The 16386-nt window shown below is 38.1% G+C and overlaps 1 protein-coding gene across 2 annotated transcripts; it reads right to left on the reverse strand.

Annotated features, from left to right (window-relative positions):
- Window positions 1-787: 787 nt before the first annotated feature.
- Window positions 788-10802, reverse strand: LOC122080030 (ethylene receptor-like; the record flags this gene model as incomplete). 2 transcript variants are annotated; one of them, XM_042646897.1, is given in 7 exon segments in its annotated part: window positions 788-976; window positions 1153-1280; window positions 1403-1669; window positions 1813-2181; window positions 4412-5364; window positions 10242-10356; window positions 10531-10802. In XM_042646897.1, coding segments are annotated over 5 exon segments (1871 nt in total), but the record flags the coding sequence as incomplete, so codon positions are not given.
- Between the last annotated feature and the right edge of the window lie 5584 nt (window positions 10803-16386).

Below are 16386 nucleotides of genomic sequence, written 5' to 3' on the forward strand. Positions count from 1 at the left end.
TTCTGCAATTTAGCGGGCTAATTTGGTAATTCTGAGTGCTGGAAAGATGGGGTATCTGCACAGAGGACAAAATTAGTGGCCCATCCCAAGGCCCTCCATTTTGCTGCCCAATTTTATTCAGCAAAAGAAAAACTTCTAAAACAAAGCCAGTATCATGACCTACTGGAAGGACCTTTGAAACTTTTTGATACAAGTAGGGGGTTTAAGCAGACTGCATGTCCTGAATTTGGGGTTTATGTAGCTGTCATATTGCAAAATAACCACCCTCGGATGAATAGTCCCATTACTACCACTGGAACTAACCAACCCTAATACTAATGCTCAAAGGGAGCTTCAACTACAATTGGTCATGTCAATCAAACCATCATATTGGGAAAGCTGGTTGGTATTTCACCCATTGGGAAAGTTCAAGAACATAAATTTTTGCAGCAAATAAACCAAGTCCTCATTCTTAATCCACTACAAGAGATTGGTGGAGTAAGAATAAATGCAGCTTTTTTTATTGTAGGGGATGGGAGGAAGTCGTGAACAAATGTCTGAACGCACAATCGTATATGCCTGGTAAAATAAATTTCAAGCTAAGAAAGAACGATACATCTTTCCCTGTTCTATGCATAAGCAGATGTTTACGGGAAACCCAAAATAAAAGAAAAAGTAATATACATTAAAAATCTATTAAACTGCAGAAAATACCAATAAAAAACAATTTCACACAAATAATGACTAAAATAGGGTTTTAGAGGAATCCAAAATGTAAATTTGCATTATATGTAGCCGTCATACTGACCCATTGTCATCCAGAATGAGAATTTTGAGTCCTGGAAAACTTGTCTGCACACGATTCAGAGGTACAACATGGTGGTCTGGCTCATTCGAACGCCCCACAATTCCAAGTTTTACGATGAATGAAGCAGTACAACCCTTGCCAAATCCTTCACTTTCAATCCATATATGCCCCTCCATGAGATTGACAAACCTGATTGTGTAAATATTAAAGATTAGCTATTACCAGATAAGTTAACCACTATCAAAGAAAATATTTGAATGCCAACTAATGCTGAGAAGTCAGTGAAGAATGACAATAATATCTTTTAAGAATCACCCACTTATCCATAGTACAAGTTAAAGCTGCAAGGCAAGGGAAACAAGTACCTCTTACAAATTGCAAGCCCAAGCCCAGTGCCACCAGAATTTCTACTTGATACTGATTGATTTTGGGCAAATTTATTAAATAATTTTGGAATATCTTGGGGGTTAATTCCTGACCCTGAATCTTTTACCTGCATGATAAAGACAATATCTATATGATCAACTACAAATAATCAACGACTACAGAGCACACATCAGAATCTACATGTGCGAAGCGCAACTTTGTTAGCACATACATTATCAGCCCACCTACCTGTACACGTAAATAAAAGTGACTTTCACTTGGAACCGGGAAAAAGTCAGGTGCTCGAGCATCTAGTAACAGTTCTGTTCTGGCAATACAGCCAGCAATTGAGATGTTTCCTTCTTTTGAGAACTTCACAGCATTACCAACAATATTTAAAATGGTTTGCATAAGACGTTTTTCATCACCAATGGCATACTCTGGCAAATCTGAAGCCAGTGTTAATGTCACTGATAACTTCTTGACCGATGCAATGGGCTTGACCAATTGAACAACCTGCATTGACAAATAGTTGTGGTGCCATACATAAAAATTTAACAGCAACTCTAGCCAAACAACCAAGTCTACCTAAAGTCCACAAGGCATAAGGCATAAGCATCTCTCTTAACAAATGCATTACCAAGAATCATCAAACTTACCTCTCTGAATACTGCATGAAGATTAAATGCGGCAAGGTCAAGTTCAAGGCTTCCATCTTCAAGCCTTGAAAGATCTAAAACATCATTGATGAGTGTTGCTAAGAGGTTACTGCTCTTTAGGATTGTTTCTACCATCAGGCGTTGTTCTGGTGTCAGTTTAGTTTCCTGTAGCAAGGAAGAAAGCGCAATAATTGCATGCATTGGTGTTCTCATCTCATGGTTCATAACTGCCAGGAAATCATTTCGAGCACGAATGGCTGTTTCTGCCTCTCTCCTTGCCAAATCTAGTGCTACATTTTGCTCCATAAGCATATCCCTTGCTCTCATAGATTCCTCTAAAATTGCAGCATGAGAAAGGGCAACAGCCACCTGGACCCAGATATATAATTTGACTTATTGTATGAATAAACATCTCCCAGCACTGCAACAAATGAAAAACAAACTACTATCCATAGCAATTAAAGTAAAGCCAATGAAATTTGGTTTAACTGCAGCATAAAATAGCTGAGCCATCCACAAAGTGACATAGATGTCAGATGTCCATCAACAGTCTCAAAATCTGGTCTAAAGTTTACAGTTTTAACAAGTACCACATAGAAACTAGGTTAGGATTATTCCAATATTTTTTGAAGGATTAATAATACAGGACTGGTTTGGTTCAATTTGGTAAGGCCTGGATTGAGTCAAACTCTGGTTCAACCCATGGCCTTGGCCCAACAGATGGTTCAAATCTGGTACTTCTATAAACCTATATAGTGGAGCTAGTTTGACACTTTACAACTCCATAATATCTGATTTTCAAGAATTTCATCTTGACACAACTCATGAGGGCCTATTGAACAACTGTTATGGCTTGTGGTAATAGGTTTTCTAAAATTTGGGAACCTAATCTTCAACCCAACCATGATTTATTAGTAGTCATTATGCTGGTGCCAGTTTCCTAGATAGTTAAGGAACTCCATGTTAGTTCATGCAAGGAGAGAATTGCCTTTCCTAGATAGTTAAGGAACTACACCTTAGTTCACGCAAGGAGGGAATTTCCTTCCTTTATTGGGTTTATTATTTCCTTTTTAGATTCCAATTGGTTTAGAAGATAAATTATAAATACAGTTGTAAGGCTACACTACAGCCCACAATTTGACCGTGGAATAGAATCATATTTGTTTGAGGTTGTTGCCTCGCCCTTCTCTTTCCTCTCACTCCCCCTCAATCTTCTCTCTCCTCTCTTCTATGTTTCCCGCAATTTTCTGTTTTCTTCCTTTTCTCTGTCTTCCTCCTATTTTCCTCATCTATATTACCAGATCTGGTCCCATCAACCATCAGATCAGAATCTTCTTCTTCAATCTTTTAATTAAACCCACCACCAGCTGGTCCATCTCTCCAATCTAAATCACTTAATTTAGGATTTGTTTCAGTTAGGAAGCAACATACAACAAGACATGCACTTTGGTTTGACTATTTTACTACGTAAGAATGAGTCTATAGGACAGTGATAGATGGAAGAATCATTCAGAGAAGAATAATGATTGATGAAGTAACAAACTTCACATTCTCTTATTCATTATTCAGCGACAATGAACACCCCCCCTTCCTCTTGCTCCCTTAAAGCTTGTCATGGATGGAACTCTTTTGGGAAACCAGACAGTGCAAGTCTTTTGACACCCTTCAGAGATCATGAAGTTTTCCACTAGTCTGGCTCTAGTCAGATACAGATTCAATCAAACAAATTTGGAGATTATTAGTTCTTGCGTTGGATGGTTTCCTCTCTAGAAATCCATCATTGATTGGAGATGCAGCTTTGATTTGATGATCAGTTGACCAGTCATTAAAAAGGGAAATCCACAGAGATATAAGCACTTGATCAGAAATTGAGAGTGCTAGGATATTTCCCTTCCATTAGAAACCATGATTAGCAAACGACTACCAGATGAATTAGTTAAGGAAGAGGCATGTAGGGCACCCACTTATACAGGACAATATTCCATGATGTAGCTCCTCTCCCAGTACATAAAATCTTTTACTTTATTTTAGTTTTCTTTCATTATACTGTTATTTTATTTTTTCTTTTTTCTTTTTTCTTTTTTTTTTTTTTTTTTGGGGGGGGGGGGGGTTGGGGAGAGGTTGACCGGCAATGGTTTGGCACAAATAATTGAACAAGGCTATTGTTGAATATCGCAGGTGTACATCCTACAAACAACAACAGCTGAAATCAAAGTCCACCCTGAGCCACAACTAGTTCTAAAATTTTGAAAAAAGGGCATGCCTATACCATACTATAATATAATAAATGACGGCAAAGCACAGATGGAACAGCATATCAGCATCAAAAAAGCTTTAAGGAATCAGACTTTGATCAACAACTTAAGTCCTTTGTGAAATGTAGAACTGCAAATATTCGGCTAAGAGCAACTCACCTGCATTATGGAAGAATAGACACACAGCAACATCTAAATATACAAGACACTTCTTGCTCAGATGTAATAATTGACATCAATGCATTTAATTGACTAACATGAAATCGACATGAAGGAAAAGGGACTTTACAATGCAGTTCTAATAATACAGGTAAGATACAAAAGATGCAGGAATCAACTCAAACCTGATCAGCAACCACTTCCACAAGTTCCAGCTCATGGACGTGCCATTGTCTTGCACTGTCTGAGGGAAGCATCAAAACCATCAACGCATAGCGTTTCGTAGAAAGCTCTGGCCAATCATTAATTTGGAAATTTGAGATGTGTAAAAGTGGAACACGAACAGCAACCACCTCCCCTGGCATAAATTTTCCCACAGTTGGCCGAAGTCTTGCCACAGGGGAATTTGGAGAAATTTTTACTGCACGATTGCTACTAAAGACTTGATTGATCACAGGAAGTTGTATAGGTACCGTATATCCACCAGAATTTTGGGAGCGTAAAGTGTATGAAACTTGAAGTTCCAAACCAGTACGTGTTGGCATCCATAATGCACACTCCTCCAATGCCAATGTTCTACCCAACTCAACAAGAGTCGTTTTCAGAATGGTATGCCTGTCCAAAGTGCTTCTAATCTCATGAGTAAGCATTCTAACATGCCTGCCTGTCTCTTCTTGTGTACGAATCAGGCCCATCTCACGATCAAGTTCTGCAGCCTTATTTTTTAAAAACAACTCCCTGGTTTTCACGCTCAATAAATCAGGAATAATATGCACAAGCATAAGGGCTGTTGCACAAGACACAACAGCAGTCAAAACCTTTGCTGTGGTCATTACAACTGCTACAGTTCTTGAATGTGTGTTGAAAGTCCATAAGTTAATTAGGTGTGTCGCACCACAAAGAACTATGAAAGCCCCAAATTGCACAAGCACCCATCTATATGGGAAAACTGCAGATTTCTTGACAAAGTAGATAAGCTCAAGAGGAATAGAAAAATAAGCAAGTGCAATAAAGAAGTCTGAAATGTACTGGTACTTCATCAATAGTTCATCCGCTGGCCATTGTGGCTCAATGCAGTTGCAAGACTCCATCTCAAGAACCATTTCAAACACTACCTCCTTCTAAGCATTGTAGAGGCCTGCACAAATAAGTGGGAGATCTTATAAATAGATATCATACAGTTACTGCAATACATAAGTACAAAAGAAACTAAAGAGAAGATAATTCTTCCAATAGTAGTAAGTATTAGTACTCACTTGTGATTAATTAATAATCCTAGTGATTGGATCTATATGTTTATTACGACAGATCGATCAGCAAGGAAAATATTTTAGTTGCCATGGTAGGCTGGACTTAGACAGAGGTCAAGCTGTAAGAAAATAATAATTCAGGCAGAAAACTTTCATCCCTCGCATAGTAGTACTTCATAGTATGATAAATAACCTACAAGGGAAGGCCTTTTTCTAAAGTGTATTACAACCAAGGGGCAGTACCCATGATTTTAAGGGAACTTCTCAGCTCTCACCAGGCCACCTATGTCATATACAACACTAGTTAGGGATGTAATGGATCGAATTCGGGTCAAATAGGAGCCTATTCGAATTCGAATTCAAATCCGTCTAATAGGAGCCTATCCAAATTTGATCCGTTTATCCGACCAGATATCTGAAACGCTATTAAATTCGAATTCACTTATCTTAACGGTAATTGGATATTATCCGATCCGATCCGATCCGTTTAACAAACAGATACCGAATATCCAAATCCGAGAATCCAATTATCCGATTATAACTTAGACTTCTTTGCTTGCCCATGTGTAATTTTAATGAAAGCCATCACATATACTCACTCACTCACAACAAACACAAAGATCAATTCAAGCAATTTACTTTGGAATCACAACGCCTAGAATCACAACAAAAACCAGCTTTAAGAACCTAATCTAAATCTGTTTTTGGTTCAAATGTTGAGAAGATATGAGACATAGAGAGTATATTTATCTAAAAAAAAAAAACTTGGTACTCCAATAACTACACAACTCCATCCTGACCAACTGAACTCAACTATCCTGACCAGCAAAACTCAACACAAATCCATCCTGACCAGCATCACATATAATATTTCTACACTATTATTATGTAATAAAAATTAATATATTTACTTAATATTACAATGAAGGATACAAATTCGGAGAAATGGATACAGATATTATTTACCATCGGATAGCTAAACAAATCGAATAATAATCGATCAGAAACTAGGATTATCATAATCGTATCCGCTTAGTTTTCGGACCGGTTCGGATAATTTCTGGATATGTATTTTCCGAATATGAATACCCCTAAACGAATACGAATACGAATACGGATTTTCGACTATCCATTTACATCCCTAACACCAGTGGATACTTGTTTGGACATAGCTTTGTCTCTCTCATATACTAGATAATGCAGCCAGCCAACCTAGATTCAAGATTAGGAATCAAAGATCAGGTCGGATGCTCCACAGACCCATATCTGAACTATTTTCCAAATATAATAGGACTAAAAAGGTTTGCTGGTTTGCTGGTTTCAGTAGTCTGCATTGGGGATAGAAAGAGAGAAGAAAGAGAAGAGATAGGGGCTGTTATGGGACTGTAAACAGTACCCATGACATGAATAGTAACTGAAGAAAAGGAATAGAGATGAGGGATAGGGGAGAAGAAAAAGAAACAAGGAAGTCTTCTTTATTACACAATTCAAATTCATATTCAAATTTGTACTCTATTAATCTATCTGATAAACCATCAATATGGGGGGTGGGTACATATTTACCAAAAAAAAATTCTCAAATCTAAAATCTAAAATTTTTAGGTAGCTAGACTAAAAAAGGGGCACACCAATGCACGAGACTCCCGCCATTGCAGGGTCTAGGGAGGGTCATAATGTATGCAGCCTTACCCCCGATTTGCGGATAGGTTGTGTCCCAACTTGAACCTGTGACCACTAGGTAATGGAGCAACCTTACCATTACACCAAGGCCCACCCTTTGAGGGCTCTAAAATGTACTATAAAATACTTAAACTAAATTGTCGAAGCCTAAGTCCTATAGATAACTTGGGATCCACACAACTAACCAAAATAAGACTCTTTAATGACTAAACTAAAGCCAACTACACTTACAGTAGACACCCTGACGGTGATCCCAGGTTCAGAAACCTTTTGGGTTATGGGGCCCTCAAATAACAAATACCCAAGTTACAAAGGAGTGGAAAAATCTGTCATTTATCACAAGTACTCAAAGGGCAGTTGTAAACTTGTAATAAATCAGAAAAAATTGGATGAGTCTAATGTGTAATTCAACAAGAAAGGATGAAATGGGGATTATGAATTAATGTAAAGGAACACTTGGAAGTATATACAAAATATGGACAAAAGATGATAAGGAAGATGGGAGGGGAAGTTTTGGAAACAAGGGTAAAATAAGGATTAGAAAAATAATCCACGATTGTGTCTTCTTCAACCTCTAGGCAAGAAGAAGAAGAAGAAAACCCCGCAGTATTGCAAGAAACACTTCGAAAGAGAGAACTCCCTCATTAGAAGGTATTCCAGTCCAAAACTTTAGGCATAGAAGCCATAACCCAAGGCCTCTCGAAATCCACAAGCAACCAGTTGGAAGAACCAACAGAAGAGGAACTGGGAAGGATTGAAATCAGACCTGGTGGTAGCTCAGTAACCAGCGGAAGTTTCTGGTTCACATCTCACAGAAGTGGGTTGATTCATAACAAGACTTGAAGCTTTAGGTTTCAACTACCCAAATCTCAGATTCAGAGGTTGAGTATTAAGGAGTTCTATCGATTAACACTCAACCAAGGTATACCGCCAGAAACAGGGAAAAGGTCTGAAATAGCATACAATGTAGAATAAGGAAGAAGGATAACAAAGATGAAGAAATAAATGGAAGGAAGGAATAAGGAGCTTACAGTAAAAGGGTGAAAGACTGAATCAATGGGGAAGGGAGAGGAGAAAGAAAGAGGGGAGAGAGAGAGAGAGAGAGAGAAGGCACGATTGGCCAACAGGCCCAAACCACAGCAAACTCAACTTTTCAATTCATTCACATCTGTCCAATTGATTGAGCTACAAGAATGTTTAAAGAAAAGAAAAAGACTCTAACAAGGAAACAACTCTACGAAGATTCGTCACCAAAAAACTACTCCAAAACTTGCTACACTCTTCCTAAGTATCCTACCCAAAATAAAATAAAACTTCCTCAATATCCTACTGAACCAACCAACCTACTTGGACCCTGTTCTTAGTGAGGGCTCTCAAACAGGTACGGCCTTGTCCAAGGAAGTGCTCCTGCATCGCCCCCACTACTAATATCTAATGTGGTACACCCCTCTAGACCGCCACTTTCAAGGCTTATAATTCAGCATATTACAAATATAATCCATAGAATTAAAATCCCATACCCCATAGATATTAAGTATGACCAATTTTTGGACTGGCCTGCATTAGCTGACTTATAACATGCTTCAATAGATTTCCAACTTATTATTTCACTTTCGCCCATAGTTTCTTTCATAAGTTATCCTCTTTGTTGCTTTACCAACAAACGTTTTGAAACACCTAAATATACGTTGTATGCAGGAATGACTCTTTTCTTTTTGGATAGACATTATCTTGAATTTCCTTAGTGCTGAATTTCTTTTCGACCTATATAAGATTAGTAAGGGAAAAAAATAAAATCACAATCAAAACCAAACAGTCCCAAAGCTTGTGCCCTTTTCATTTTTACAAAGCTTGGACTAATCTTCAATCCGTAAAATACATATAATATATGACAAGTCCCCATTCTGGCGTTCAGGAGGTTTCTGTGTCAAAAACTCAGTGTCTTTCTCCATATTTACAGATCATAGCCTCTAAGAATAGGAAATTCTCTCATTTCCCCACCAAACTCATGGAAATATACATTTTTCAGAGAACGAAGGACAAAATTTGTATTCAATACCAAGAATATATCATAGGTGGATCTAGTCGGCCGTTGACTGCAAGCAGACAAGCAGAAACTAGGATGACAATATAGTTAGGGACCAAATAAGAATTAAAAATGTCCCACATGTTTGCATAAAGCCATAATCTAGTACTCCTCAACAAGAAAGATTCAACCTATCTCTTACCAGAGATCTACGACCACCCTAATGATGGTCAGGGGAAAAGCAACCTGACGCTACCAGGTGCCTTCACTTGCTCCTCCGCTTGCTAGGTCTTAGATCCCATCCCATCCAATTAGGGTGATAACCCAAAACCTGATGCTGTTCACTATTATAATTATACGCCCTTCCAATTGTATACATAGTTTTCTCCTCACCAAAACCACTAACCAAATTATGTGCGATTCATTAAACTAAACCTCAATCAACCACTTCATGTCAGTGAGGCTGCCAAATATCACATCAGCTATGCTTACTCTATTTCGTATATCCACAATTCTCACACTTCTTATTAAGTACATATCTGTTCTCCCCCATTAGACATTTAAAATAAATTACAGTACACATGTCCAAGTAAGCAGATGAAAACCAATCCATGTGACAGAAATGGCCAAATTCTAAACATCACATATGAGACTAGTTGAAAACACATCTCAGATTATTTAGAGAACTTAAATATGACAGCGATAGCTAGGATGGCCAAGATATCAGAATAACTGTTCAATGCCGCCTTTGGGGAGAAACTCATGCAAGAAGGGCACCAGCAATAGTTCATGCAGGTGAGAATGCAACCCATAGAAGGTCAGGTGATACATGTATCAGGCTCTGCAACTGGAGAACCTAGTACGACCAGAAGGTCAGAATTTTAACAAACAAAGAATTAACCTATGCAATGTCAAGCCAACCTAAATTAGAAGTTAAAATAAAAAAATAATATATATATATATATAAAGCAAAATCCCCTAAAATTAGCATTTATCGCGGGATATATTTGCGGAGATGAATAAGATCAAAGAATCTATATATAGGATGCCTATTCATACCAAATCCCACACCACAACATCAAATGCTCCGCCTCCCTCAGTCCCTCACTCAGGCAGAAAGCAATAAACGAACTCAAAATAACTTCAACCCAGGTTCGAAAATCTGCTTAAAACCCTAGAAATCCAACAAGAAACAAACAGAATCACCAGAAACCTCTGTAACGTCTCAGATCAAAACAAACACCAAAGGAAAACCTTCTCAAGCTAAACAAGATTAAAGAAAAAATAAAAAAGATAAAAAAAATAAAAAATCACTGAAAGAGCAAGAAAAACTGAAACACCAACTTACCTTAATCTTCTCGTTCCGGTTCTGATCGAACAGGTCGACGATCAGAACCAGTTCTTGCTGGCTAACCTCCACTTCCCGTGAATCACGAGAAACTTTGACCCCATACATAACCATCAATCCTTCATATCAGAAAGGGGTTTTAAATCTTGAAAAATGAGTTTTAGCTGAGATTATATTGTAACAAAAAAAGCTTTTTTCAGAAATAAGTTCCAGGTGCATGTATCGGTTTCCTAAGACAGAAGAGTGATGGTGATAGGGTCATAGGGATGGAACCCACCGTCGTATTTGCTTTGTGTCGTACTACCTAAAATAGACTTGCATTGATGTGCTTAAATTCCTAGCTTTGACGATGCGCCTACCAGGCGCCCCTATCCACGCGCTATTCTAGCGCGAAGCAGCAATTTATAGTGGGCCCAAGTGTCTGCTCAGCACGTGGGGAGTGCCTCACGATTGGAACCTATAAAAGAATGTGTCTTGTTTAATAACGTGCATGCCCCACGATTGGAACCTATAAAAGAATTTGTTTCTTTGATAACGTGTAGTGATGATTCATGACCATGAGTTACATTTTTGAGATAAAGCCGTCTAATTAGGATCTTTTAATGTTGATGAATAAGCGGCAGTTGAGAATCAGAGGCATGGATGTCATATTTATAGATGGCAGGTGTAAAATTCCTATCGGACACCAAAGATCTTCCAACCAATCATCCAACGGCTAGGATGAATTGGATATATTTTTCAGACATTCGGATTAATGTCTAAACCCTCCCAACTGTTAGACCGGGGTTGGAGCAAATTTGAATGCCCAAGTAGTTGGAAAGCGGCAGGATCCATAATAAATTTGGTTGGAAGAAACTCAAGTCAAGTCAATTTTTCCGAAGCTAGATTATTGGATTTTTTTTTCTTGCGACCTTAATCATTTTTAAGAAATCAAAATTGCTCAAAATATCAAGAGATTTCATATCTTTCTTTGTTGATAACACATTTCTCTTTTGTAGAGCCACCCCAAAAGATATCCAAACGATTCAAGTGATGTTTGAATTTTTTTTTTTTTTTTTTTTTTTTTTTGAGAAAAAGTAAAAATTTCATCAATAAAAATTGTTTTCATACATCCACGAAAGTTCCTATGTCATAGATTTTAGTTTTCTTGTGCATAACCGGGCAAGCCAACTGCTTAAAAAAAAAAAAAAAGCACAATTTCCTTGACAGGTTGAAGCGATCCTTGAGTTATTTCAATGTTTCTCTAAACCAAAGTCAATTGAAGACAAAGTGAGTTGTATTTTAGTAGTTGCACACCTTTGGCCCTGGGCTTGTGATCTCAGTTTTGAAACCTCTCATTGAACAAGTAGTGCATGGTAGCACTCTACTCCTCCCACACCTAGGCTCCCCCATGTCATGGTTCGAGGTTTGGTATCAAATCAGTTGTATCGATCGATCCATATCAACGGCCGATATCAATTCCTTGCTGATCTCATATCAATAGATCTAATGCTACAACAAGGTCAGGTTGGGCTGGGCCCTGAGTTCCCTTGGCTAGGCCTTAGCCCAACTTTGACTCAAGGCCTGAAAAATCCAACTCTAGCCTTCCCTCGGCTGGATTAACCCTGATTGGCCCTAAAAGTGAGGAGGGGGAAGAGAGATGTGAGGGCTGGTGTAGACACCACATTTTAATCAACTGTGGAAGGACTATACAATGATAAGGTAAGAACCCCTTGAGACGTGGAGGGACCATGTATTTCCCGTCGAGATCTTCTCTCACATTCAAATGGTGTACTTTTGCTTCCATGCTGGAATAGGTTGCTTAGTAAAATGAATAAAAATATTTTCAAAATTGATTAATGGCTTTGACATGCTTAGAATTGACCAAGACCACCCATTAAACCATAAATCGGTCCTAAATTGAGTCAAAAACTCAATAAAACCCAACCCTCTAAGTCAACTCGAACCAGAGTTGTATTGACTCAAACCGACGTTGAGTGCTCTCTGGCCGACGCCATTTGCACCCAAGCCGACATCAGCCAATTACCAACTATGTCGTCTAGAGGGCATATCATGTCGGATCCTACGATTTTATAGGAATTCTATCAATCTTTGGCCAAATCTCGTACTTGACACTTAAGGAATGTACCTAGACACCTAGAAGATTTTAGATATAAATGTGACAAATGTATTAATTGTCTATACCCCATGGGAATATACACTTCTCATAAATAGATCCAAAAATCTCTCCCTAAGCAAGGAAGGAGATCACACCCTCATTTGGATGCTTCTCACCTCACAATCACCTTAGTGGCCAAGGAGCCTCTCTAATTACAAATATATGACCCCTGCCAGGTTTTGGGGGATCCTACACAATCCCACACAATGTTACGTACAACTCAACGAGAGTTCAACACCCAGATTCGTGCACTAGAATCGCAAGGAACTATTGTTGTACATTGTACCATTTTGAGCTTGCACTGATCACACTTGAACACACTCTCTTCCATCCATAAAACATCATTCACGAAAGTTGTAGGGGGTAAGTCCTCTTTATTTTCCTTTTTACAGATCATCATTCGAGTTTTGAGCTCTCAATTATCATGCTTTTATTGAGCATAACTCATTGTTATCCCTAGAAGAGCAACAATGAAGTGTAGTTAGTTACATGACTTTCCATAAATATTTTTACAAAATTTCATTATTCAAAATTGTATATTAGGTCACAATATAGCTATGGTATAATTTTCATAAATTTTTAGTTCATTTAATATTTTTAATGGATTAATTTCCTTACTGTCCAGTGCAAAATCTAAGATTTCTTTCAATAATATCTCTGGTTATAGGTCTCCTAAATGCATTTTACGAAGCTTTTTGCAAAACTTTTCTCTTTCAAAACAGTTTTCCACAATGTCCTCTACTTAACTTGATTTTATCAAATTTTTGCAATTTTATTTCAATTTCTTACCTATGGTTTTCTCGCCATTATTTTCTCATTTTCAATATATTTGCACATTATGCACTTGCCTTCAACTCTTCATTTGTTTCACTTGCATGTTTACATTGATTGTATGCAATGACCCCTAACCCAATATTCAATTTCACTTGCACCATGCTTCTTGAGACAAATGCTAGAGACTAGTTCTGTTTGTACTTTCTATCCTATGCACAATTGCTTTATATTTCGTATAATAACCATGTAGAGCAACTGGATACGATAATATGGATTTACACATTTCTTTTACATTTTTGGTCATGTTATTTCTTTTACATGCATGTGTGATTATGATGCTTGTATGTATTCAAAACTTAGATAGTCCATTCAATAATTTGCGTGTAGCCCTATGGTTGAAGTCCAATTTTTATCGGGTGGACCAAGGTGCCTAACCCCTTCCTCGGACTGCAACCTAACACAAACTCTAACCCGTGGTTAGACAGTTCAGATAGAGTCATTTCTATTTCAATTTCAATTAGATGGGTCCTAAACCCTAATCTAGGAGGCGACTTCTGATCAATAGAGGTAGTTGGACTAAAATGCCACTATTTCTGCAAAGCAGAGGCAAAGGAGCGGAAGGAGGTCTAGGAAACCCCACTTGGTTCTCACAGTTGGGTTAGACTAGGGAGAAAAAGAAGAAGACATGGCCAGGATGGGCCTGACCAAGCTCGACCTAAGCCCAGCCCAGCCTTGACTCAGGGCCAGAAATTCTCTTAGGGCCATGGTATCGGACTATACCAATCCCAAAAGTGATTACTAAATCCAGCCCCACATCAGGTTGCCCCCTTAGGTGCCCACCTAGTGACCTGTCGCCTCTCATCTAAGAAGAATAGGAAAAAAAAAGAAACATCTATTATATTCTTTGTTTTGCTCCACAATCCATATGAGAAATTCCCAGCAAAACTCAAGTGAAATAAAATGATTCTGTGATGATTAAGGCAAAGATGAAGATCATATGATTAAAGATATCCATCTATTCAAGTGTCTAGACGACCAGAATGCATGATAGAAAGATAAAATCTTTCCTTTTTGAACTGTCATATTTTGGCTTGTGCTGGTGCTACTAACAAATCAGAAGCAGAATCAGGATGGGCTTTCAGCCTTTCAGTGTTCTTCTTCAAGAAAAATTTCAGGTTATCAAATCGGGTAGTGAACCGCTAAGATACAGGTGGAGGTTGAAGCAATTGGAATTTTTCAAAGGCTTAAATTTGTAACTAATAAGGGTTGGAATATCAGTAAAGTTTGATTATCGTCTCAAGAATTATTTCAACTGATTCCGAAACCTTCTCACGGAGCTTGCCATGGCCTACCATGGCATACCTTCTCTACTTTTCAGGAAATCTACTCAAAATGCAACTTTGTTTCCTTTTTCCGCAAATATAACAGCCTAAACACTGTGATGCAATGCATGATGGATATTGCTGGTAGTACTAAGCTAGGAGATAGATCAGATTTAATCCTATGGAATGATGTAAATGTGACTTCTATTGCTTAATGAGTTTGTTTTACAACATTCAAAAAATAAAACAAAAAAAAGGGGTGTCTGGACGACCATTGAACAGTGTATGTGGCCAAAAATATGCTATTTTGTTAATGCCTTTTTCTCCTTCCACGCAGCAAAGGCCATGAAAAACTCTTTTGCTGTGGCAATTGACTCTCATTTTCCTTGAAATAATATCTATTTGGGAGGAGGTTAGGTGATCCACCAGTTCATGTGATACTAGGGGCTCAACCAATGGGAGGAATGGTATGGGAAGGATAGAGGAACCTTTCCAATGGAAAGAGAAAAGAGTAGACATAAGGGTGGGTGTGCTACCATACATCCACCATTTTCCCTATCTTTATTTTACCGTCGACAATCCAACGGTAAGGAACAAATGTTGCACCCTGGTGGTCAAACTATCGAAACAACCTCTCGACATTCTTGGGGTAACGTTGTGTAGTCCTCACCCCCGGACCTCACACATACAAGAGCCTTGTGCACCTGCACCAGGTAATCCCCTTATTATGAGCTGACATTTATTTTTCCACTTTTTTTTTTAAACTTACAAATAGTGTCATCATTTCATAGTAGGGATCCCATTTATGACCAATTAATTCAATAATCCTATGAAAGCCACCATAAGAGGGACACCCCTATATGCGTCTGGGCAGAAAGTGTTGATCTAGAGATTATCTACATGGTCAAAGAGATTAATGAAGTAGGTTTAGTGATCAGATAAAAGATCCATACACTTTCAGCTAGGATTTATGAATGTGCATGTCATGACTCATGTATCTATATTTTCAGAAGGATTATAGAATCTAAAGATGTAGGGATGTCTTCAATGGATATTCCTAGAACATTATGAACCTAGAAGAGATCTTAAGTGCATTCTCCTTATCATTGAATAATCAAACACCAATCTGTAAGGCCAAAGTTTCTAAATTGGATTATAAATAGAATTCCTCCTATAAAAAAAAAATGGTGCATTCCTATTAATAATTCGATATCAATTCTTTTACTGTACATTGGCAATAAATAGCAGCAAAAAAAAAAAAAAAAAAAAGAGCAACCCAATGCACAAGGCTCCTACGGGAGGGGCAAGTGTACGCAGCCTTACCCCCTGCTTCGCAGAGAATAGGCTTTTTCCAAGTTTAAAAAAAAGAACAACCCAATGCACAAGGCTCCTATAGGGTCTGGGAGGGGCAAATGTATATAACCTTACCCCCTGCTTCACAGAGAAGAGGCTTTTTACAAGTTTTGAACCTGTGACCAACATGTTACAATAGTGCAACTTAACCGTCGTCCCACAGACTCGCCCACACAATAAATAGTAGTGAAAAACCACATATTTTGAACACATTATGGATTAAGACCAATGACAAAGAAAGCTTCTTGA

Source organism: Macadamia integrifolia, chromosome 1 (assembly GCF_013358625.1).
Source record: "Macadamia integrifolia cultivar HAES 741 chromosome 1, SCU_Mint_v3, whole genome shotgun sequence".
Classification (NCBI taxonomy): Eukaryota; Viridiplantae; Streptophyta; class Magnoliopsida; order Proteales; family Proteaceae; genus Macadamia; species Macadamia integrifolia.